The sequence below is a fragment of the Excalfactoria chinensis genome, chromosome 1 (genome assembly GCF_039878825.1).
Source record: "Excalfactoria chinensis isolate bCotChi1 chromosome 1, bCotChi1.hap2, whole genome shotgun sequence".
Taxonomy (NCBI): Eukaryota; Metazoa; Chordata; class Aves; order Galliformes; family Phasianidae; genus Excalfactoria; species Excalfactoria chinensis.
Genome location: NC_092825.1, coordinates 50,839,063 through 50,863,645, shown reverse-complemented (window position 1 = coordinate 50,863,645; position 24,583 = coordinate 50,839,063). Strand labels below are relative to the sequence as shown.

Genomic DNA, 24,583 nt, shown 5'->3' with positions numbered 1-24,583 from the left:
AGGATGGAGCACAGCCTTGCTGAAAAGGACTTGGGGGTACTGGTGCATGGCAGTTGGACATGAGCAAACAATGTGCCCACACAACCCACAATGCCAACTGTATCTTGGGCTGCATCTAAAGCTGCATGGCCAGCAGGGCAAGGGAGGAGATCCCGCCCCTCTTCTCTGCACTGGTGAGATGTCACCTGGTGTGGAGTCCTCAGTATGAGAGAGACGTGGACCTGCTGGAGCACATCCAGAGGAGGGCCACAAACATGATCCAAGGGGCAGAACAGCTCTCCTGTGAGAATAGGCTGAGAGCCAGGGCTATGAGAGCTGAGAAGGCTCTAAGAAGACCTGATAACAGCCTTCCAGTATCTAAAGGGGCACTAGAAGAAGGAAGGGGATTCTTTAGCATGGTCTGCAGTGACAGGACAAGTGGAAATGGTTTCAGACTAAAAGAGAGGGGATTTAGATTGGACATAAAGAAGACTTTTTAATACAATAAGTAAATAAATAAACCTTTATAAAGTTTTTCTTTTGTAATCAATGAGTAGTCTGAACTTTCCATACGTTCTTGTGAGGCTTTCACCTGACCCATGGTTCTACTCATAAAAAGTTAGTCTTCTAGTATTGTTTTAATCTAGGTATCTCTTGTCGCTCAGAAATCACTCGCAGTCGAGCAAGCTGAGAAGACTGCCTTAATTTAGTGTCTGAACTCTAAACTCATCATCATCATCATTCCTTTTCCTCGTCAAGGAGCTGAAGGAAGAACAGGTTTGATTAGAAAACGAGGAGAAAGAAGGAAACTGTACTCTATATAGAGAATACAAACAGCAGAAAGAGTCTCTGGCATGCCACTGTGCACACCTTGAGGACCAGTGGCAATCAGCCCTGTCTCTCTTGATCAACAGCTAGCAATAATTAGACCATTTACTAGACCTTAACTCAGATCACGGAGTATTTTACACTGTCCACCTCTGGCAGGAACCAAGAGAACAGGAAAGCAGTTGTTTGTTTATCGCAGTGAAGTATCTGTAACAAAGCATGGAGATATCTTTCTGATTTTCCAACTGCACGGGTGTCTCCTCGGTCCACTGGGAAGAAGGAAGAAGTGGAGCAGGGAGCTGAATGTCTACATTGATAGAAGGTGCAGAGCTCTGCAGAGACCCCTTGGGAGACAAAAGCAAGAAGAAACATGCCTGCAGGCCTGGGTTCTATCTGCGCGCTATTAATAACCTCAGAAACATGGAAGGCCTTCTTGCTATGCAGATCGGTGAATCTGGCCACGTTAATGTTTTATTCCTCCATAAGAATGGAGGCATGGCAGAGAGACACTTCAGCTGACTTCATGTTCAAGGCAGCTTGTTCAGCTTGTTATTTGAGATGTCAGTCTGTCGGGGGAGGTTTCCAGGCCAGCAGTTTTCTTCAGAAGCTACAAAAGTGGGCAGGCACACACCCAACTCTCAGTCAACCTTCAGCCTTATTAACACACGAGGAAGCAGAGCAAACAGATGGGAAACAGCAAGAAGGGCTTGTTTAAAAGAGGATTAAAATAATAATAATAATAAAAAGAGTTGCCGTGCTTCTGTGCGGCACACCACACCTAGGAGACTAAACAGCACTGTTACAGCTCACCTTATTTATCCAAGGCAGGGAGCTGACCTTTCCAGGCTCATTTGTTTCAGCAAACTTTGCTCATGCTACTCATGACTGCTCATATTCGTAAGACTGGAATATCAAATAATTGCTGATAATGTAAAAGAAATGCGTGATAGGAGGAACAGTGCTGTTCCCTATTAGAATTTAATTTGTACTCTGGGAAATTGCTTCAATTACTTTGGTCATTTTCCTATCAAAGGTACATTTTTAAATTCCCCATTGCACTTCCACAGATATGAAGCCTTTCTGTGGTCTTGGCAACAAATAATGAATATATTGAACTTAATGAATAGATAGTGTTCAGTTAAGTAATACTTAATAAGGAGAAATTATTTTGTTCCAGGTTTTTCGGTGCCCACCTGAGCATCCTCTCAGTTGCACAGAAGAATGTCAGCCACGGGTCAAGCAGGAGGCCCAGATTGCTTCAAGGCTTGCGTGGCTTCAGCCTTGGCACCTGACCCCAGAAGGACACCGTGTCTGACCTATACAAGGAGACGAGAAAATCCATTCACCTTTGTAAACACCAGTGCACCACACGGTTAAATAGCAGCGTGTACATTTAAAATAGCCATTAGGATGAGGCCGAGCATCGAGTAATCAACTCGAAACAAGCTCATTAATGGTTACACTGCTGGAAACAGTTGTTTAGTGGTTCAGCAGCGAACAGACTGTACAATCTGCAAAATCATGGAAGCTCAGAATGGTTTGGGTTGGAAGGGACTTCATCATGGTTCATGATAGATTTTTAAAGTATATATTCATATTGTGATGCTGGTCTGAACCAGTGAGTTCATGTGAAGAAAACACTTACAATGACTCAAAAATGCGTTCTTGTTTATTCCACAGTTTCCATTGGTACAACTCTGAAGTCAGCTGGGTTATAAAAACAGGCATGAGGGTGCTCAGGCTTTATGCTGGTACCCAGTACTGTACTGCAGCAGTGTGTGTGAGCTGTTACCTTCTGGACCGTCACCAGAGCCATGCGTATCTCTGACTTGCTTCCCCCATGCACTGCAGTCACCCAGCACTCCTAGCAGACAGTTTTGTTTTCGATGAGACAAGATGCAGCTGCAGGACAGACATCACACTTAAGTAAGCATGTCTCCTCACACGCAATGAAAACGCTGTGTATATGTGAGTGGTGTCCCTCCTCTGGAGATCAATGACGATGTAAAGCTTCCATGCATGAATAACGAAATGAGAAGAGGTGCCATCCCTGCAGCCCAGCCCTTCTCTCAGCTGAGCCGTGGGTCGGGGAGCAGCAGGCCCATATCCTTGTGCTCCTGTTGTGCCTGCAGAGCTGTGTCCCAGGGCACTGCTGCTGGGGGGCTCGGGGTGTGCAGGCCGCCCACTCACACACAGCACTTGGCTGATACGCTCTTCTGCTCCACCCCACGTCTTTCAGAATCTGAAGGAGAGGTTTCTCTCACTGCGGTGCCTTTCATTTTCAGATCACAGCAGGTGAAGAGTTTTCATATCACAGAATCTCTCTTGGGTTGGAAGAGACCTCAAGGATCACCAAGTTCCAAACCCCCTGGCACAAGCAGGGCTGCCAGCCGCTAGGTGCCTCATGCTGTACGGGTGATGGGGGACTGGCTGCCTTACGGGGGAAATATTGGACACGAAGAGATGTGCCTGCGTGTCAAGTATGGCAGACAGGGCCTCATGGCAAAGGACGGTCGGCGGCCCCGGGATCCCCGCGTCTGGAGGAAGCGCAGGGGCAGAGCTCCGGGAATAAGGGCCTCCTTCCAGCACAGGAGCCGCTCAGGATGTGCTGATTCGTCTTCCCCGACCTCGGGGGTCGCCCCCCCTCCCCGACTGACCGAAGGCGCCGCGGGGCTCTGCGGGACCTCCGACCCTCCCGACAGGCACCCGGGGGCGGCGCGGAGCCTCGGGCCGGGCAGGGGGCGGGAGCGGCGGCGCCTGCGCGCCCCCCGCCCGCCGAGGGGCCGCGCCGGGCGCTGGGGCGGGGTCTGCGGGCGCCGACGGGGCGGGCGGCGGAGGGCGCCACGTCGGCAGCGGAGGACGGCGCGGGAGTAAAGTCTCCGCCGGGCCGGGTCGCGGAGCGGTGCGCCCGCTGCGACGAGCGGTGAGTGGGCATCGAGCGGGGATCGCCGCCGTTATCGCGGGGGGGAGGTGGATGGCGACCGCTCGTCGAGCGTTTCTGCCGCCTTCCCGCCGCCGCCCGGGGACGTGAATCGGGCGGGGGGCCTCGGACACGGCCGAGCGGGGCCGCCGGCCCGCGGAGGGCGCAGCTTTTGTGCTTCCTGCCGGGGCCCCGCGCCGTGAGGACGGGAAGGAGGGAGGAAGAAGCGCCGCAGCCGGCGCTCCGCCGCGGCCACGGTGCCACGTCAGTGCCGCCGCCCAGCGCCGGCCCGCGGGGCTCGGGGTACCGGCGGGCTACGGGCTGCCTCCTGCGCGGCGCCTGGGGCCGCTGTTCCGGCCGAGCCTCGCGGCAGCGGGAGGAGCGCTTCGCTCTGCTCTCCCTAAACTCGTCCGTGCTGGGGACGCGCTGCTCCGCCTCCGGTGCTGCCCGTTTCCTTACGCGCTGCTCCGCCTTGGGATGTTTCCCCCGTAACTTTCTCTCTGTTCCCACCCGCTCCTGAAGCTGAGCTGCGCGCGGAGGAACCTGGAAGCGCTTCGCTTTGTCCGTATGAGCGAGCTGGGGGCGCGGTGTGGCACGGCCCGGGCCCGGAGGCGGCGGTCCCAGCCCGGTCGGGCACCGAGCAGAGACGCGGTTCCCTGCGGAAGAAGAAGGCGGAACGGAGGCGGCCTGCTCCGAGTAGGCGGCGTGCCCCTGTGTAACCAGCAGGGCATGTACGATAGCTGAGCTCAGCACGCAGACACTGCGGTGTGCGGCACCCCACGGCTCCTGGGAAAGCTGTGGGCCATTCTCGGCCCCCTCCAGGCTCGGTGCTGAGCTGGGACGGTCGGTTTGCTCGCTGCGCTCCCCAAGGAATGGTTCCGGTGCTGGAGCAGCCTAGTGCTGCCAAGCAAAATTGGCCTCATCCTCGGGTCGTTGCGCTGCTGCCCACAGACGTCTGAGCGGTGGCATTGAGAGAAGCCAGCTCCTGCCGGCGGCCGCTGGGCTGGGTTTGCTGAGCTCAAACAGTGAGGCTGTTTGTCTGCAAAGTCTGGGAGACACCGTGAAGCCAGGGAGGTGGCACACATGTCTACATGGCGCTTAGTGGAAGGCTGATGGCTATCAACATCAGCTGCTGTCCAGGAGCTCCATCAATGCTCACGATGGAGAAGTTGTGCCCTCAGAGTTTCAGAGAGCTGAATCCCATAACACCCAGGCTCCTGAAGGCTGTGCTGAGCGCTTCTCCTTGCTGCGGACTGTGGCACGCGGCAGGAACACAGTGGTAACCCTGTTCCATACAGTGTCATTAATGCAGCACTTCTCTTATAGGTGGATGCAGAACATCTCTGGGGAAACAGCTGACCTGACACCTCTTTCGCAAAGGATTATATTTGGTGAGAAATTCTGGTGTTTAATGGCTTGGATGTGGATGTACGCATGGCTGGACCAGGACCTCCAGTGCTTCCTGGAGCCTTCACTCAGGGTCCTGTGACAGCATTAGATCTCGACCATAAAACTACTTCTGAGCTGCTTGTTTCCTTACAGCTGTGTAAATTGTTGAAGCTTCTGGCTGTTTGTATTCTGACAGTATGGAAGCGCGTGCTTTCTGCTTTAAAACCAACTGAAAAAGTGGGTTTGTTGTTCGTGGTTTTTTTGGTGGGGGGGGCCTTCGTGAGCACAGAGGGGGGAAAAAGCATCCAGTCACTTGTGTTCCTGTTCAAAATTTCCCATAAGGTCTGCATTTGTTTCTGCTTCTTTACATAAGAACACACGAAGCTTACGTGTGTTTTGTGCATGGCTGTCTGTCTGCACCAGGGCTCGAGATCCCATATTCCATCTGTTTGCTTCCATGGGGTCACCTAATGTGTGTGTTGAGGGAAGTAGGAGTCTTCCACCAGCGACTCAAGGCACTGAATTCAGCACCATAGGATGAACATGCCAAGGAGAGATCTGTTTGCTTCCTTTCTCCCCCAGCCTCCTTTTTCTCTTCTTTCATCTTCTTGCCAGCGTTAGCATAATGTGATTCTACAAAACGTATCAGAAAAGTTCCCAAGTTCAGGCTTCTGATCAATCTTTGCCTAGTTGTGTGTGCTTGCAATGCTGATAATAATGTTGCTGTTGCATTCTTTGTGTCTGTGGCTTCAGAGTACAGGGGACTTGAACTTAGCTGTTTCCAAGATGCTTTAATCAATGCTGTGTCTGAATGATCTAGTTTTCCAGGCAAAACCTTATCCTTGCACCTCCAGATGCCTTAGGTGTTGGTGGAGAGTTAACAATTCCATTGTGTCTCATGAGATTTGCTTTCTCTTCCTTTGCAGGGATGCACCTTTAGTGGGGAGAGTGAAGAGGAACTACCCTTAGGAAACACAGCAGTCGGGTGACCGTGGGCTCCCTTCCGAAGTGGGACGTAAGCACTTGGATCTCATCACACCAAGGAGACGCTGAATTGCAGGTGAGTGCTTTTGCTGTGATGGTGTTCTGTAAGAGACAGAAAAGAGAACCCACTTGCTGACTCTGGTTTTTAAAGAAAAAATGGTATTAATCCCCCCTTCTTCTGATGACTGGATGAAGTCACTGCCACTGAGAATTGTTCCACACCTTTGGCCTCCAGTCAATGAAGTGCTCACCTTAAGTGTCTGGAGGGGAGGCAGATTTGAGATGTGCTTCTGTGCTGGGAGTTTCCTGTTCGCCAGACAAGCTGCACTCTGTTAAGCATGCAGGATTTGTGACAGTTTCTCAGAGGTTCTGAGGTCTCCTGTCATATTAAATAGGATATAAAGCAGTGTGACTCAAGCTGTCATCAAGATATCTAAAACGTTTCAGTCCTTTGCTGGAGGTAGATCTTGATTCTTTGCTTCTCTGAAGAGCTGCAGAAAAACAAAGAGACTTGAATTGTACTTTGGGAGTTCTCTTCTGTGCCAAGAGTTGCTTTGGGTCAAGCTGTAGCCTTTTTTGACATTCTGATCCAGTTTTCCCTTTTACACTGCATAGGAGCGTTCAACTTTCTGATCCCAGACCCCTCAAGGCTCCCTTCCCGTTAGAATGAGCTCAGTCCTACCAAGGGTGACTTGGTTTTCATTAGCTGCTTTTTACAAACCTAGAAAAGACTTTCTGTCTTTCTGGGGTCTGGTAGCAACAGGTGACCAGTGCCTGACCCATGTGAAGTGGGACACTGCAGTCAATGGAGCTGTAGGAGAATGAGGCACTACTGTGGCTTGGAAGGTGTTTCTGATTGTGTTAGATTGTTGAAGGTGAGTGATGTGTAAAATTCTGCTCTACCTTTCAAAAAGTAGCTTGTACTCAAGATTTCCATGACCCTGATTTTTTGGGGAAGGTAGGAAGGGGAGGAAATGCATCACTGCTTTTATGGAGTGCTGCGGGTTTCTTTTTGTTGTTTTTTTTTTTGGGGGGGGGGGTTGTCCCTAAACAAGAAGCTCTGCTGTGAAGGTCCCCTGTCAATACATTGCTTCACTTGTTTCTATGCTTGCAGCTGTAAGTCAATGTGACAGTGTCCTAACCTGGATTACAGGCAGCTGTGAAGCAGTCTTTTCCCCATGTTACCTGTTTGCCTACCTTATTCCAGTTCTTTCCACAGAACGGGGCTAGTCTCTATTGAATACTTGTATGATGGCTAGCACGGCAGGTCCTCCATCCTTCTCTGGGGCTGTACCTGTTGTCAGTGCTGTGAAATCCAATAACATCTTGACAGCGGAAAATACTAAACCAGCAAGGATCTTGTGATGCTTCCTAGCATTCTACCATCTTCAAAACTAGTTTCCAGCTGTCCTCTAAGCTTCTTTATGGTCTCTGATGCTATTCTGTCTGTGATAATCCTAGTCATTTTGAACATTATTTTCACCACTTTCCCTTTGTTTGAAGTAAGGCTGGCCAGGTTTCTTTTTAATAGGGAAGACAGCTGCAAAGAAATGGCTTGGTGTTGAATCCGGTCCTTTCCCAGAACTCACTTCCCCTTCTGTTTCTCCCTGGGATCTGTCAGGCTCTTTTCAAACTCACTGAGTTGTGATTAAATAAAAGAACAAGGAATTACATAACTGCTTTTTTCCAAATTGCCTCTTAGCTTTCATGTATTTAGCCCATATTGATGTGCTGTTAATCACTTTCCTGTTTCTCTGCTTCCACATCAAAAGACAGAAGGGCACCTGCTTGCCACTGCCATCAGATAAATCGTGCTGGCAGTAGATGCTGTTCCCATATTTCCTGAGCTGTGAGCTGATCCCCTCAGGGCTGATTGTGAAGACTCGTTAATGTTCAGTTTAGGCTTTCTGCTCACGCAAAGATCTGTCACTTAGCAGGTGGGTGCTGGCTCTTTCTGCTCTGTTTTGACTTCACAGTTGCTCTGTGAGGGTTTGAGCTGCTCTTTCCCAGGTTGAGTGTTCCCACCCTTGAGTTGTGCATCTGCCTCTTCATCCCTTCTGGATCCACCCTCCTGAGCTGCAGAAATGGGCATGGCAGGAGGGGCTGCAGTTCTTGTGGTGGTGGTCAGTGAACCCTGGAGGAAATTGAGTGTTCTCAAGGGCTTCTGCATATTTGCAGGGAGAAGGAAAATAGGGAGTCCCTGACAAGGCAGGAAGGTAGAAGGGTGTTGAGCCTCACTAAGAAGCAGCTTTTGGTGGGTTTTGCTTGGTTTTGTTTGTTTTGCTTTACTATCACCTGTCTCTGAAATGTTTTCATTGGAAAGCTTGTGTATAGTTAAAATCGCCCAGTTGTGCTGCTGTCACCACATGGTGTGTGTGGTACAGCTGCTAGGTATCTGGAGTGTTTTCACTGCATTTTATTTCACCTTTTGGGTTTTTTGGTTGATTTTTTTTTCCTGGCCTTTATTCAAATCCTCCCACAAGGACTCGTTTCTTTAAACTGCTGCTTCCTAGGTCCTAATGGATCTTACAGGCAGGCTGCTATTGTTTTTCCAGCATCCACCGCTATGTTTGCTAATCTGTTTCATAGCTGTTGAACAGTGGTGGCCACTTGAGGTGCATGTGGTGCAGCGTGGCTGCTCTTGGCCAAAGCTGCTGACCTGCTGGAGGGCTCCTCCTCAAGTATTCAGTCTGGTTGAAGAGTTCAGCAGCACAGTCTCATAATAAAAAGTGCAGTAATGGGGCAGCTGATGCCAGCTTATCTAGTGATGGAGAATAAAGTCCTTGTCTGTGGAATTGATGCTGTATGAATTTTAGATTCACGGGATGTATTTTTGCTTTGGCAGAAGAGATCTGCAGCATACGTGAACTTATTTTTTTTTTAGGCAACAATGAATCAAATGGACAAGAGTCATCAGGATGTCCCGTCCTACCTCCATGATGAACCACCAGAAGGTATGTATTAGTTTGCATAATACCAGGTAAGTTTACAGAAATTCACCAAAAGATCAAATCTATTTTAAAGATGGATCTGCAAGTTGAACTCTGACTTTCAAATAACAGTAAGCAACTCAGTCCTGGGATGGGATAAGCCTGGATTCTTGCTCAGTTCTGCATTGTCTTGATACAAATCAGTGAGTTCACTGTAGCTGATAACTCTGCTGATAAGTTAGAGAAGGTGGACAGATACTGAAGGACGTGGTTTGCAGATCAGTTCCCAGAGGTCTGAATCAATCCATATATGAGGCGAAAAGAGCTCAGCTACCCTTTTGGATGCTTGTTGAGTTTGTAGTACTTGTGACTTAGACAAGATGGGTCTGTCTCTTCTTCGGGAGGCTTTTTTGTCCACTATGACATTAGTTGTGGTTCTCACTGATTCGCTTAATCTCATGGTTCCATGAAGACAACAAAATGCTTGGCTTGATGAATGCAGGGAACTGGTCCTGGGAACCAAATGAATTTTAAATATCTTGTTATATCTGCAGAGGAAATAAAAGTTCAGAATGAGCTGTATTCTGGGGGCATACTGGATTAAAAACCACTCTCAACACATAGGTGTTACGTATTTGTCTTCTCTCACTTCAGTACCAAACATAATAAACATACATAGAGGTCAGCAAGTCCTGGTTCCTCTCCATTTCATTGTTCTTCGGTTTATAATGATGCTTTAAAGTTCTAGTTGTTCGCAGGTTATTTGTTTCCCAGCTTTTACATATTGTATAACTGAACAATTTACTTCACTTGAACCAGCAGTATTATCCACAACTGAAGCAGAAGGGGTTCAGGTAGAATAACTTGCTGTATTCTTAACACAGGAAGCACAAGTACAAGAAGGTGAAAGGGATAAATAGATTTTGTTAGCGCAGTGGTTTTTTAAGGATATTGTTAGGAGAAAATACTTCTTTTTGAGCTCTTGTAGGGTTGTCTAGATCTTGAAGCATTTCTGAGCACAGATGTGTGGTTGGATCCTATGCCCCACTATGCCTTATTTTCAAGTCAAACTTCATTGGCTACTTTTCCTTCTTTTTATTTTCTTGCGTGCAAGAGAAAGCTTTTGCTCATGCTTTCTATGGGTAGTACTATTCTTGTATCTTGCCTTCTGCTTTGCAGGTGGCACCAGATTTGAAGCTGTGTAATTGTACCGTAAACAGAAACTGTGAATTGACTTATCCAGCGTGCAGCAAGGAACCACATTATTCAAAACACAGCTCAAACATAGCGTAAAGGAAAACCAGACTTGCATGATCAACAACATGCAGGGGAAAAAAAGTGATTGGGGTTTTGTTTCTGTGTCTGGTAGCGGGATTTCTGTTGATGGGAGCCTGTCACTGCCTGCACAGCTGTTAATGCTTTTGGGGGACCACTTTTCATGAGCTAAACTAGGAGTTACTTTGTCACCTTGTCCTGAGGAACTGAAGGGGAGCAACATTCCCTTGTCTTTAACGAGATCCAGAAGTGGACTCCCTTGACTGCAAGACTTGGCAGCATCAAAGAGGCTGGTGGTTGTGCAGGCAGAGAACTGATTTCAACACTTAAAACCATGTGGTAGCTGTGAGCCTGATATTTGTAGGCCCTGTGTTGACTTGCATTTTAGAAAACAGCATTGAGGTGTACGTATTTCACTGCACTTTCCTATTTGGAACAGTGGTGTTGTTTTAACATCCAAGAAAAATAAACTGTAAGGTAAGTACGTACTGCGTGCAGTGGTTGTTAGACGATAAAAGGAAATACATATGAATAACTCTCTTGGAAATGCTTTAGTTGCGGCACTGTGATTGACTTGATTGCTGTTTCCTCCCTCAGGCTCAATCAAAGACCACCCGCAGCAGCAGCCTGGCGTGCTCTCTCGTGTGACTGGTGGCATCTTCAGTGTGACAAAGGGAGCTGTGGGTGCCACGATCGGGGGTGTTGCTTGGATCGGAGGGAAGAGCTTGGAAATCACCAAAACAGCAGTCACATCAGTGCCTTCAATGGGAGTGGGGCTGGTCAAAGGAAGTGTTTCTGCTGTGGCTGGAGGCGTTACAGCAGTAGGATCTGCTGTTGCAAGCAAAGTGCCTTTAACGGGAAAGAAAAAGGACAAATCTGACTAAAACCAAAACAGAGACTTACTTGATTTTCTAGAATATTACCTTGGTGGCATTAAAATCTGCTAAGATTTGGACCGTGAGAAGCCATGTGTCTTAGACACTGTCTTCTGAAGAGAAAGCTGATTTCATCCAGAAAGGACAGAAGAAGCTTGGCTAGCACAGCATATGAAGATTTGTTACGGCCTAGTTTCAAGCTTTGTACCTGGTGAAATGTTACACTTGATAACTATAGGAGTGAGTATGTGTGTCTGAAGGAGCAATGCGTATTTGAATATTCACTTACTGTAAGTCTTCTGCAGTTTTGGACTGAAATGTGAACGTAGAAACTTAAAGTTGATAATCTGCCGTACCGTCAGTTTGATGAGGTGCCACTTACTGTCCCCAGTGGCTTCTGCATCCTCCCGCTAAGGATCCTTGAGCTGCGTAACGGCACCGTGGGATGTGCCTCCATAGTTACAGTTAGGAAACAGTACTTGCAGGCAGCCTGACAGTTTTCAGCGACTGCACACTGCCATTGCAAACTGGAAGCAAACAGATTGAAAATGAGAGGGGGATGGGAGGTGAGGAAGTTTGATAGAGTGGTACAAGGGATAATAAAATCTAACTTAATGCCTTATTAGAAAAGAACCTCTATTAGGTGAAGCTTTGTAAAGTGCTGTCCTGTTGTTTCTGTGCAGTTCATTGAACAAGCTTCAGAGACTCTGTTGACTGATACCTGAAACTTGCTCAGTTTTTACTGAATACAAGATTGCTAAATCTCAGGTGTATTTAACGATAGGCATCTGTCTCCGGCAAGTGGAAACTCGCTTTGATCAGCTTCTGAGACACCAGAAAATAATGATGGCTTAATGGAAACTGAGCAGGTGGTTGTGGTCATCTAACACAGCTGTGTGACTTGAAAAAATTGCTTTGTGTAGCTGGAAACCACTGAAGAACCAGCAAAGCTGTTGTCTCAGCTCCGTGATGTGCCAGGTTCGCTTCTTGCTTTGTTCAAAAGAATGCAAGAAATTTTTCACTACGTCTTTATCTCATACTTTGCGTTCTGAGTAGAACGCGGTACTTTGGTTTAAACCAAAAACGGCATGTGAGCTCCCTTTAAAAAAAGAAAGCTGTATACTGACAAATGCCAAACTTTGACACTCCTCATACGGGAACATCTGTAGGTCCTCTGCAGTGTGTGAGGCAAAATGCACTCCAAGGACACAGCTTGAGGTTGCCTTAAAGTAGAAGCCTCTGGTGATCTTTATGTGTGTGTGCTGACTGTTCAGCAGAAGGCTGTGAACATTGTATATGCAGTATTTTCTAAGAAGTTGTGTTCCTTCCGAAAACTTCCAAGCTTGTAAGCTTACTTTTCAGGTAGCTGTGGTTGTGCAAGGATATATAGAGACTTTTTAGAGATTAAAGAAAATCAAAAGTGTATCACGTGTCTAAAACTTGCTCCTGTGTTCATGGATGTTGAAAGTAAACTGTGCACGTGATGGTACAGCGGTAACCCTGTCTTCTGAGCCATTGGTACTTCAGCTGCAGTCTGGAACAGCTTTACTGGCTATCAGTAATGATGGTGTATTACTAGGTTTAATGACTGGGGCAATGGGGAGAGCAAAACCCAGCAGGTGGACCTCTCTGCTCCCTTCGTTAGTTGCACCAGTTGCTTATCTCCAAGTTGCTGCAGGTGTGTAATGAGGTAAGGTCAAGCAATAAATGCAGCCCTTAACTTTTATAGCCAGAAGGTGACAGCACGGAATGCTGCGTAGTTTGAAGATCCCGCATAGCTGCAGGAATGAGCACCTCAGACTCCAGCAGCAGTGGAGCTGCATTAAATAACTATAAGCCTGGTGCAGTTTCCAGTGTGTACCCCAGGGCACTACCAGTGAGCACTGTTTATCAGCTGGTTTGGAGCATAGCAAGATTTGTAACACTCAACCAAACCCTTCACTGTTTTCTGAATGCTCAGACATTAACTTGTCTTATCCATTTTTGTTTTTTTTATGGCATTCTTTAATTTTTATGCTATGGAAAAGTGTATTAGTAGAGATGCCATGTTAGAACTGTACAAGGTTGCCAGCTGCTTTGATGTGTTTTGTTCTTAGCATGTCCTGTAGTTATTACTTCTGAATCTTGTAACTGAAATGCTTTACCATGGCATATGGTTTTAGTTTTGGAGAAGAGCTTCTTCCTGTATTCTGCATATTTTCCATTTGCTTAAGAAGGCCCCGTCTTAAGAACTTGTTCTGACTCTGTCCTGACACTTGTGAAACATTAAATCGTTGCTGTTTCAGACTTACTGAAAGCTTCCTTAGTTACTTTGCGAAGAAAGGCGGATCAGTAAATGCTTACATCTGAATCTTCACCCTGCATTCGTGGCCCGGGCAATCTGCACCCGATTAGCACCAAGCTGCTGTTAACAACTGTGGTGTTGGTTGTGCATAGACACATCTCCACTGTTTGGTTTTTTTTTGTTATATATTTCTGGGATCTGAGGGTTGGTGATACCCGCTTTTAAGATTGTAGGAAGCTGAACAGAATACAGAACTCTTTTAAAACTCACCTTCCCAGCTCCCATTTCAAAAGGGGAAATGTGTATGAAGATGATTTGTATGCATGACTGCTAGTTCTGCAAAGAAAGGCTGGGCCAGAGACTTTGAGTGAGGAGACTGTAGCAAGATGGGGATTGGCCTCTTCTCCCAGGTAACAGCAATAGGATGAGAGGGAATGACCTCAAGTTGTACCAGGAGAGGGTCAGGTTGGATATTAGGAACAATTTCTTCTCAGGAAGAGCGGTGCTGCAGTGGCACAGGCTGCCCATGGAGGTGGTGCAGTCACCGTCCCTGGAGGTGTTCCAGAACCGTGTGGATGTGGCACTGAGGGACGTGGTCAGTGGGCATGGTGGGGATGGGCTGATGGTTGGATTGGATGATCTTAATGGCCATTTCCAGTGTTAATGATTCTATGATTTATGTGTAAAACTTCAACGGTGTAAACTCGTTCACATTCACTATAACAGCAGAGATTAAGAAGAGGATTTCAGCACTGCAGCAGTTATTGAGTAATGTTGTGGTAATCAAAGGCTTACCTGAGGTTTTGTTATTGAATATACTTGGGAAGAGCAGAGAGATGGGCCCCAGGTATACTTACGGATGAAGGGCTGAATGAGTTTTGGCCAGCTGGTATAGAAAAGGAGTCTTAATGCTTTTGTTTTGAAACTTGCAGAAGGGAAAAAGCATTTGCAATAGCTGGCAGTGATTGTTGAGGAAACAGGAAAGTGATGTATTTCTTCCATTGCTACTGGGAGTACTTTACATGATGGGAATAGCAGTAGCTAGAAGGAATTTTAAAGCCAGACACCAGTAGAAATGTTAGAACTCTCTATGGAAAGCATTCTCTTATGTCTCAGTTTTCTTTTCATCCTGAATGACTGCTCATTGCTGGGGCTCAGCATTACAGTAGATGGCATTATGAATACCTCCAGAGAGCTGAAATGCCCCCTTGTGTCCAAGGGATGAAGGGTTTTGAATAGAAATATGGTGATCTTGCTGCTGCAATCTTCTCATGTGGCTGTCTTCCCTGCTCTCTCATAAATCAATCGTGTGTTTTGAAGAGTCAGCCAAGAAATGGCTTAGTAAGGCAGGTGAACGTCTATGGTGCCTGGTGCTGGTGTCACTTAATTCTGGCTGCTACCATCTGTGCTCTGGTCAGAGGGTGCTCACCTCCATGATCTGCTGGCATTCCGTCATTGCTCTGACCAGATTTTGCACTAGTTAACGTGGCAAGCTGTGTGGCATCGCCTTGCAGCTCACTTTCTAAATACATCATTCAATACCTCCATTCCTTTGCATTTTAAAGCTCCTTTTCAAGAGCGGGAACCCTGGATTTGGATGGCCTGTGGTGGGGGTGTGTCTGGTTTAGCTCCTGACGCCAAAGGGGAATCTGTATAGAATAGCTGCTTAGGAAAGTCTACCTTCAATATTACACGTAAAAAATACTGTTCCTAATTTTATTGAGAGGATCTTTAATGGTGCTACTGTTTTTTATTATTCACAACCCATAAATTAAAATAAATAAAAATCCCCCAAGCACTTAAACACTGTAGGACAGGTGCTGTTTTAAAAGCCTGCACTTGTCAACAATTATAGTGATACATGAGAAACCGTCACCCATATATTTAGAAACTATGGCAGCTGTTTGCAAATCTGATGGTCGCTTTTAATCACCAGCGTGCTCAGACTCTAGTTCTGTTATACCCACACATAAATGGGACTTTTCCCTTTCTCATCCAGTCACATGAGACTCGTTTAAGTCACTCCATAGCCTTTTCTCACCATGTCACAGCAATAAGTGTATGTCCTTCTGCCCCTCATCCTTTTGCCAAAGGAGCCAATTTCTGAAGTCACGGAAATTTCAAGGAGGTTGCCTTGTAGTTTCTCCACATGATGGTTTGTAAATGAACACATGAGGGTATCACAGTATCAGCCACTAAATACAAATGCTACGTCCTGCCTGTTTTCAGACTGTGCTCTAGCTGGGTTCTGCTACCCAAAAGTCAGGTCTGCTTCAATTCTTCAATTCAGGATGCAGGAGCTAAAGCCACTTCCTGCAGCAATAAGGAATGGAACTCGATATACACCTCCAAAGGCAGCAGACCAGTGGGTGGATTAATATTACTGGCAAAATAACCCTCCTTTTCTCTCTCTCAGATAAAGATTACGCTAAGCACTACCACAGACAGCGCAGTGATGGAGCTGAAAAGCCACAGAAGCTAGAGGCAAGGCAGATAAGGAAATCGGAACCAAAAAGATATGCAAGATGCTCCCTGGGGGGAAAAAAAGTCCTTATGTAAAGGATTAATCAACCTTTCTCATAACCAGCATTAAAAGCTGCAGTTTTATAATGAAGTTGTGCATAAAGTCCGCTCCACAGCAAAGGACAACATAAGACTGCAATCTGGTTAAGATGACTTTTGCTTCAACTCCTATCAAAGGACCAAAACCTCTTTTCTCTTTGATCATTCCCTACTGCATAATTTTAAGTACAGTTTTCAAATTAATCTTCAGTATTTAGAGGAGCAACAGGATTAAACATGGGTCTCTCCTTCTTTGATTGTATCTTACCATAATTGGCTTCAAATTCTTTCTTAGTACCGTTCAAGTGTTCTAGATTCCCACTCTTTATATTGTAACCCAGAGCAGAGAGTTTTTTAATCCTGTACTGAACGATTTGGGTCGTCAACTCCAGCACCATTGGTGTCTCTCTAATCTGCGCTATAGAAATTCCTTCCTTCAGCAGCCCCTCGAGTCTTTCTTCCAGAATCGGCACAGAATAGTAGAGAAGGGCTGGGCATTTCAGCACCAGTCGTTTGAATTCTTGATCGTTGCACTTAAAGACATCTTTGGAAAAAAGCATGCTCTTCTGCATGGTGGAGGGTGTAAGCTGGAAAATAAAACCTTTAAGTTTGGACAGCAGCTGTAGGACTTCGTGGTCACTGAAATCACTCTTTTGCAGAAATTCCAAGTTTTCCTGAATTGCCGAGGAGGTACTTAACAAAACAAACGGATTTTGGCTCAGTAACTTCAGTATCCAGATCTTCATATTTGCATCAGAACCTCCTAAACTTAAATAGCTTCTTTGTAATGTCTCTATCACGTGTTTGTTTTTCTCAGCTGGGTTTTGGAAGATACTGGGTGCGCTCGTCAAGAACCTGGTGATGATATTATTCTTAAGTCCCAGTTCCTGAAAAAATAAAATATTTGCTTTCTGGTTCTCGTGATACCCAGTAGTGAAGAAAGAATCTGGAAACTGCTCTATTAACTTAATCAGCTGGCTTTCTTTCTGGCATACCAGTTGCCACAGAGCTCTTTGAGAGTTCAGCTCCTCAGGGTTAAGCAGAATTGCCTGTGGGCAGCGTTCCAAGATGCTGGCTATAGCAGGCTCATCCGCACCCATTTCTTGTAGAATCCTGGCAGTTTCTGGAACATAGGCCACCTCCTGGAGGAGAACCCATTCCTTTACCCTGCGTATCTTCTTAACATCAACCGACAATCTGTGGAGGTCCTCAATGGTTTTTTGATTTTCCTCTCTCGACTTTGTATCGGTTGTATATGTTGAATGAATTAAGAAGCTTCTGTTTCTTACCTCAGACCCAAACCACAACCCAGGGCTACTGCAGTGAGATCTTGCCAGCAGAAATGTAAGTGTATCTTTTGCACTGTGAGCAACTCCTCTTAACATCGTGGAACGCAGGCCTACGCAGAGAGGGAAAACAATACTTTGAAAACACATCGAAGACACAAATTATACCTCATAACATTCTCAGAGTCATTGATATTTAGACTGAGCTGACATAAGAAATTGCTCTTAACAGTATTCTTGTTATTGGAAAAAATAAAATAAAATCAGCTTTTGTGCAGAAGGGAAAGAAAAGACTTTTGAAAGGTTAATATTCTGGTTGATGCCTCACCAGAACATAACATGTAGATGCAGCTGTGCTGCTATGGGGGCAGCGCTCTGTCCATGATATGCTGCAGTCATACAAGAACAAAGCTGTCAGCTATTTCCTGCAAGTGACGGCGTTACAGCTCACTCACACTGCAGTGGAAAAATGTTATATGCAATTTAATTTGACAGCAATCCTACTAAATGAATAAAAAACAAAACAAAAATGCAGCTTAAAGCGTATTTCTTAGCTCTTTTAAATGTATTTGCTGAACTGCTCGGGGATTGTTTAGAGCATGACATGTTCCTTCATGTGTCAGAGCCCTCTCAGGTGCTTCTTCAGTAGCAGTTTACACCCTAATTGCCTTACCAACTCATTCTCCTTGCAATTAAGGAAAAAAATCATCAAACCCACTTGTGTACCAATACATTTTTCATTAGCTGAATCTGTTAACTGGGGCTAAGTAATCGCCCTGATATTTGCGGGGGAAGCAAGCACAGTGCTACATCTTCAAGCTTACTTGCCTCTGCTGTATGTTCTTTCCACCTTCCACTTTCTGTCCTTGCCCACCACCCCCAGTGGGCTCAGAGCCATTGTGCAACCCTTTGGATGGGCGCACGGCCACCGTGCAGCTGTGGATAACCCAGTGGGGCAGCTTTGCTGGCGCTGAGTGCCAGGTATCATGAACAGCACAGGCAGTGCCACCTGCTCTGCCACAGCCGGAGGAGCTGCAGCAGCAGTCATGCATGCACAGATATCACGGAGTGTATCCTTAACTTCCTAGGGGGTGGTTTTGTAACAACCTTTGGGAAGCACCGAGGTGGAAGGGAGAACCTCTGGTCTCTGAAATGTTTGACCTAATTGCTGCTGCTGTTAACACACTGCAAATTGCTCTAACTCAAAAGGGGGAAAGAAGATACAATTACGTTGTGTATTGGACAATCCTATTTATACAGTCACATTCACTTCTCCCAAAGCATATTGTGCTTCCAGAAGTACCCACTGAGTATTAAGTAAGGCTTATTGTGTTGGTTTTTCTTTTTTTTCTTTGTAGACAGAAAAGACTGTTACGATCACCCAGTCTGATCTCTTGCATAACATATATCAAGAAGCTTCATGCAGAACAGCTACATGAAACCCTTCCAATCTGATTTCTATCCCATCTTTCAAGAAAACACGTGGTTTGTTTAGGGAACCGAAGTGACAGAGCTTCAGGCATGATTAAACATTTTCTAATGGTAAAATACTTTTTTGTCAGTAATATGTATCATTGCTTTTAAATTGATGTTTTTCAGTTTCTAGTGGCTGGACTTTTATTATGTTGCCACATCGTAATCTAGTAGATTAAGACATAGAAAATGCTGAACTACATTCAAGCTTGTCCTTAGCAGAAAGCTGTTCATTAGTTACTTGGTTGTTAGCTGTATTCCAAGTTTGTTAGGCAAGGCCTCACAGCTCAATGAAGCCATATACTCCAGGTTTAATGGCTTTATCTTCATACACTTTGTGGCTTGAGAAGTGCTGCCCGGTGAGCTCTAGCACTGATTCTCCAAGTAGCTATGAAAGCACCCCAAAGTGCAGGTAAGACACTGATTTTTTCCAGTGTTGTTCCTTTTGTATCCTGAAAAAGTGACTTTCACCAGGGCTGAAAACTGAAGCCTCTCCTACATAGGAAGTGACACAACTGCCTGTGTGAGAACCAAGTGGTTCTATTCTATTCACTGGGTCCAGCCAGAGTAAGCAGTCTCTGAATGGTCAAGGCTTTCTGCATTAGTACTTTAGCTCAGCTGGAAACTGCCATCTAAATAAACTATTGTTACAATTGTTTGAGGTGTCAGGTGATACTTCCAAAGTACAAACTGGGAAAATAACTAACCATGACTATTATTTTGATGTGTAATCCAGTTGTTAGGCAAAATTGCCTTGTGAGTAATGCAGTCACTTACAATAGAGAGTCATCTTACCGATTAGTTATGGAGCTTTTTAAAAACAAGGCCAAATTCTGCTACAGTAAACTGTGCTTTTCCAAAATCCAACATGGAAATTCTTGCTAAGCTTGTTTTAGAGAAGCTTTAGGTTGTCCGGAAATTTGTTTGGCATCACAGTCATTTTTTCCTTGGTGATAATGAGGATGGGGACCCAGCACATAGCAGGGGGGTTGAAACTAGGTGATCACTGTGGTCCTTTACAACGCAGGCCATTCTATGATTCTATGACTCTATGATTCTATGTTCCATGCAGAAACACAGAATGCTGTAAAAAGAAGGAAACCTTCTTTTGCTAAACCACAGGAACTTTGCACATCCAGGAATTTTTGTAACAATGAGCAGATTATACTGAAAAGAGATGAATAGATGATAATGTTATAGCATGCAGCAGGAACCAAGAAGAAGCTTAAGCGGTCATGCCTGGTATTTGAAATGCATGTCAGAGTCTGTAGGTGACAACAGCACGCGTCCTGAGTATTGAACCTGTGCCAAAAGTTCAGAGTTCTCTTAAGCTCATGGCGCACAGAGGTTGACACCCGTATCGCGGCGGGGACTGCAAGATTTAAAACCGAAAAGGCAGCCCAGACGGGCTGCTGGCTGTTCCCCAGCTGTACCCCCTGCAGCACCGCCTCTCCCGTCCGCACAGCCCCGCCGCCCCGCGCCTGACCTGCCTCCAGCTGAGCGCTGCTCGGCCGCGCCGGGCCCGACCCCTGGCAGCGGGCGGAGCGGGACGGGGCGGAGCGGAACGGAACGAACGGAACGTACCATACCATGTGGTCGGGGCGTGCGGAGCCGCCCTACCGCCATGGCGCGTTGAGGGCCGGCTGCAGGGTGTGGGTATCACCTACTTTGCCATCCTGCAGATTGAGCGTGCTGTAGGTGATGGCTTGGCGTTCTTTGTTCTTAGAGTGCGGTGAATGCGCTGCGTGGCGCGGTCTCCGCGGTGGGAAATCACCTCAGGTTCCTGAGGAGAGGCAGGCTGGTGCCGTTAGGGGAGGCTGCTGTAACCTCAGAGCGTGTCCTTCCATGTGATCACTGCACATATTACAGAATAAAGCAGTAAATTCATAGATGCGGTCATCGGGCTAGCAGGGGGTGCTGATGGTGTTTTAAACTAAAAGAGAGGAAGTTTAAGTTAGTTGGTAGGAGGCAATTCTTTACTCAGAGGGCAGTGAGGTGCTGGCACAGCTGCCCGGAGAAGCTGTGGTGTCCCATCCCTGGAGGTGCTCAAGGCCAGGTTGGACGGGGCCCTGGGCAGCCTGAGCTGGGGGTGGTAGCCCTGCCCATGGCAGGGGGGTAGAAATAGATGATCTTTAAGGTCTCTTCCAACCCAAACCATTCTGTGATTTTGCTACCCACCCCGCTGCGCTTTCATCAACAGTCCATGTTTGTCAATACGTACCACGCAGCAGCATACAGTGATGCTAAGAACAGGGACCTGAAAAGCACTCCTAGTTCTTAACATATTATATAATTGATGTATGTACTTCACGTTCAATTCCTAGCATGTCACTGCTGTTATCCTTTTCTGACTCTCCCCTCTTGATTTTGTTCTCACGGCCTGCACTACACGAGCATACAGTGCTCCTTCAGCAAGTCTCTTGCAGGAGAGCACAGCAGTGAGGTGAGCAAGATTATCCTTGATTAACCGTGGCCGTATTTCCCTTCTTGCTCAGAGAGCCTCCGGAGCTTACACACCTTAATTAATATATTCTTCCCCTCCCTTCCGTTTCTGAACCGCATCCCGACGGCCTAACAAGGAAGAAGGCCGTGCTTTATACCAGGGCTGACCGTGGCTGTGGCTCAGCCTGCAGCGAGCACGGCTCGGGGAGCGGCGGTTACGAAACCCTCGAGGGAGGGCTGCGGGGAGCGGGAGCTGGCGGCGGGCTGCCTGCCGCTGCTCGGTGCCTCAGCCCCGTCAGGGCTCGGGGCCGAGAGACGGAGCTCCGGGCCGCTCGGAGAGGGGAGTTCCGACCTTCTTAAACAAACACCGAGTTAGGAATAACGAACGAACAGCCCCGCCGTGCCCGCCTACTTGGCAGTTTTGTAATCGCCGCTGGAGGGGGGGAGGGGGGGGAGGGCGCCGTGCGTGCGGGCTGTGTGGCTGCGTAGGCCTTACATAAGCGGCCCGTCGGCTGGGACGGGGGAAGGCGGAGCGGGAATGGGCGCTCCGGCTCGGCGCCGCCAGACCCGCAGCGAGACGTGAGGGGTGGGACAGGGATAAGGGGGAAAGCAGGGTCGCCCGAGGGGAGCAGCGCGGTATCGCCGCGCATGCGCGCCACCCTCAGCGGGAGCGCGCAGAGCGCGATACATAACAGTGCTCGGGCACGCGCCCGGAGCGGCAGCTCCTCCAGCCCCTCCAGCCCCTCCATCCGCCCACCGTCCCGCCGCCCCCTCGCGCCGCCCATCTTGGGCGGGAATCCCGCCGCGCTGCGCCACCTCCCGCCGCGCTGCGCCACCTCCCGCCGCGGCCGGCAGCGAACACACTTCAGAAACGTGAGGGCCGGCGGTCACGTGGGGGCGGAGGCGGCCAATCGGCGACGAGGGGCGGGGCGGGGCGCCCGGCGGAGCCCCGGCGCAGTCACAGGGCGAGCGGCGAGGCGGCGGCCGTCGGCGGCGCGGCACGAGGAGAGCTGCGCGGCCGCTCCCCGTTCCCGAGCCCGTCCCGTCCCGCCGAGCCGCGGGTCTTCCGCGGGGTGATGCGTCCCCGTCGGGTGGCCGCCTCCGCCGGGTCCTAGAGCCCTCGCGCCGCTCTGCCCCCCGCTCCGCGCGGGGCGGCGGCCGCCCCCTGCTCGCCCGGGCGCCGGGCCATGAGCACGGCATGGGGGTGAACGCCGTGCACTGGTTCCGCAAGGGGCTGCGGCTCCACGACAACCCGGCGCTGCGGGAGTGCATCCGGGGCGCCGACACCGTGCGCTGCGTCTACATCCTGGACCCCTGGTTCGCCGGCTCCTCCAACGTGGGCATCAACCGCTGGCGGTGAGCGGGGACCGGCCGCGGGCGGGGGAAGCGCCGGGCGACCGCGCTGGGAGACTCGGCGCGGGGCGAGGGACGTTCCGTGAGCGCCATATAAGGAGCGGCTAACGGGGCTGCCCCCCGTAGGGGCGCTCCGGGCGTCGCTCGGCGGCTGCGGCCCCGCGCGCGGGCGGTGAGCGCGGGGCTCGGCGCCACCCGTCCCGTCGGGGGCGCGGCGCGGGGCTGAGCGATGCCCCGTATCGAGCGGGCGCGGCGTGACGGCTGTGCGTCACGTCATGAGCCGGGGACGGAGTTAGGATGGTCCGGTGCTCCATTCCGCTCGGTTCTCCTCCAGGATGGTTTCCTTCGGACCCCGCGACTTCTCTCGCTTTGGATTCGACTTGTGGCCCTGCCTCTGCTTTTCGGGGGATAGAAATACTAAGATTTCTTACGTTAACCTTTTCTAGATGGGCGCTTCACTTCCACTGACAACGAGGCTCATAGCGTTCAGTAATAACTTCAGTTATCATTTATCCCGTATCCAAGGTGCATTGCACATTTCTCTCACGGTAGCTTTTTGTTTATTTGCTTTTAAAGGAATAGCTCCTTTTGCATACTGAACACTCATGCTCAGCAGTGTTGATCTTTATGGACAAAGCATGGGCAGTGCTTAACTTTTAGAAGAATCTGGGCAATGGGAACAGGCCCGAGTGCTAAGGAAATCACGTCTTAGGAATACTTCATAGGTTTCTGATGTGTTTTGCAACTGAAATGCTGCTTAGCACCAGGCCGTTGGGTTGTGATCCCCGAGCTGTGAATGGACAGATATGGACTTGGACTCTAGCAAAAGGAAGCTCGTGTCTGTAGTGCTACAGCTCTGGTTCTTCAGTGGCCACTTAATATGAGCTTCAGCCAGTACAGTCCTTGACACTTCATCTGCTTTGACTAAGTTGTTTACTTTGGTGTTCTAAAGGACAGTCCCTACACTGCATTTTGCTTTTGAAGAAAATTATCTTTTTCAGTTAATGGCCTGCAGAAGGAGAGTGAGCTCTGACTCTGCTATCCTGAGCACTTCAGGCAGCCTCCTGGGACTTGTATACCTCAGGGCATGAGCTGTACATGGCTTTGACTTATGATCTCCCTGCCTTCGTAGCCCAGTTTTGTAAGGCCTTTCTTTTCCAAGTTTGAAGAAATACATTAATTTTTATAGAGTAGGTGATTGACGGAGCTCTGTTAGAATGAGCTCCATAAAGTCATATTGAAATGAACACTTAGTAGTTTGGTCCATTTTAGGTTTCAGTGGTTTTAATGCGCTATTTTTAACTGATGGTAATGCACACTCTCATAGCATGCATACTCAAGACTCATGATGCAGTTTTTTTGGCTTGCCAGTCTCATTTAGCACTTGTAACTGATAACCAAACGCCCACATCTCCTTGGTCACTGAGTGACCATTAGTAACATACTTGCTTGCATGTCTGTGCTGTAGGGTGCTGCATTAGTCAAAACTACATATTGTTTGAGATAAGGTGCAGAAACCCCTCAGCATTTGGAAGATGAGTCAGATTTAACCTTTTGCAGTGGGTTTACTATGATCTTTCCTTGGTTTGGGTAGGTTTACACCAAGGGTTTCTGTTATGCTGAGTTTATTGCTCCACTGACCTGAGCAAAACTCTTGTCTATTGGAGGTTGAAGTATGACTAACAGTGAACACTAGGAAAACAGGAGGTTCATCTTCTTGTTGGAAGCAGTACTGTTACTCTGCAGGCTCAACAGTTATGATTCATTTTGAAAATGTGTTTTAAACCTTGCAACCTTGAATACATCGCTGGTGAACTTTTCTCTTTAAACAGTCATGTAACACTCATGAACTAATATTTTTGTGTAACTGCACTATTGAGCAAGCCTAATTACCAAGCAAGTCACATGGCCTTACTGACCTCCTTTCTCCTGGCATGCAGCCTACCTGTTCTAAAATCATGAATGCTATGTAACAGACACGAGGGCCTTCATCAACTTCTTTC

The 24,583-nt window shown here is 48.0% G+C and overlaps 3 protein-coding genes across 4 annotated transcripts in view; 2 read left to right on the top strand and 1 right to left on the bottom strand.

Annotated features, from left to right (window-relative positions):
* The first annotated feature begins 3,581 nt into the window (after window positions 1-3,581).
* On the top strand, window positions 3,582-13,466 carry TMEM263 (transmembrane protein 263). The gene is made up of 5 exons (XM_072343267.1): window positions 3,582-3,730; window positions 5,054-5,118; window positions 6,043-6,176; window positions 8,985-9,054; window positions 10,903-13,466. Exons 4-5 carry the CDS (start codon window positions 8,991-8,993, stop codon window positions 11,187-11,189), a joined length of 351 nt encoding a protein of 116 aa, XP_072199368.1. The 5' UTR covers window positions 3,582-3,730; window positions 5,054-5,118; window positions 6,043-6,176; window positions 8,985-8,990; the 3' UTR covers window positions 11,190-13,466.
* Window positions 13,194-20,579, bottom strand: MTERF2 (mitochondrial transcription termination factor 2). 2 transcript variants are annotated; one of them, XM_072343248.1, is made up of 2 exons: window positions 20,272-20,340; window positions 13,194-17,425 (listed from the first exon to the last, which is right to left on the bottom strand). In XM_072343248.1, the coding sequence occupies exon 2, from the start codon at window positions 17,409-17,411 to the stop codon at window positions 16,227-16,229; it is 1,185 nt and encodes a 394-aa protein (XP_072199349.1). In that variant the 5' UTR covers window positions 17,412-17,425; window positions 20,272-20,340; the 3' UTR covers window positions 13,194-16,226. The 2 variants fall into 2 exon arrangements, with proteins under 2 accessions (XP_072199349.1, XP_072199357.1); XM_072343256.1 differs by lacking the exon at window positions 20,272-20,340 and adding an exon at window positions 20,370-20,579 and having other exon boundaries at window positions 15,174-17,425.
* A 1,576-nt stretch (window positions 20,580-22,155) lies between these two features.
* Window positions 22,156-24,583, top strand: part of CRY1 (cryptochrome circadian regulator 1) — a 33,241-nt gene continuing 30,813 nt past the window's right edge. The window contains exon 1 of the mRNA XM_072348357.1: window positions 22,156-22,583. Within this exon, the coding sequence (XP_072204458.1) occupies window positions 22,426-22,583 (158 nt within the window). The 5' untranslated portion in view covers window positions 22,156-22,425. The remainder of the gene's footprint in view (window positions 22,584-24,583) is intronic.

Excerpts from the sequence above, each read along its gene's own strand:
- TMEM263 (XM_072343267.1), top strand. The coding sequence starts at position 8,991 with ATGAATCAAATGGACAAGAGTCATCAGGATGTCCCGTCCTACCTCCAT. Across the intron at positions 9,055-10,902 it reads CCATGATGAACCACCAGAAG|GCTCAATCAAAGACCACCCG; the intron begins GTATGTATTAGT and ends TTCCTCCCTCAG.
- MTERF2 (XM_072343256.1), bottom strand. The coding sequence starts at position 17,411 with ATGTTAAGAGGAGTTGCTCACAGTGCAAAAGATACACTTACATTTCTG.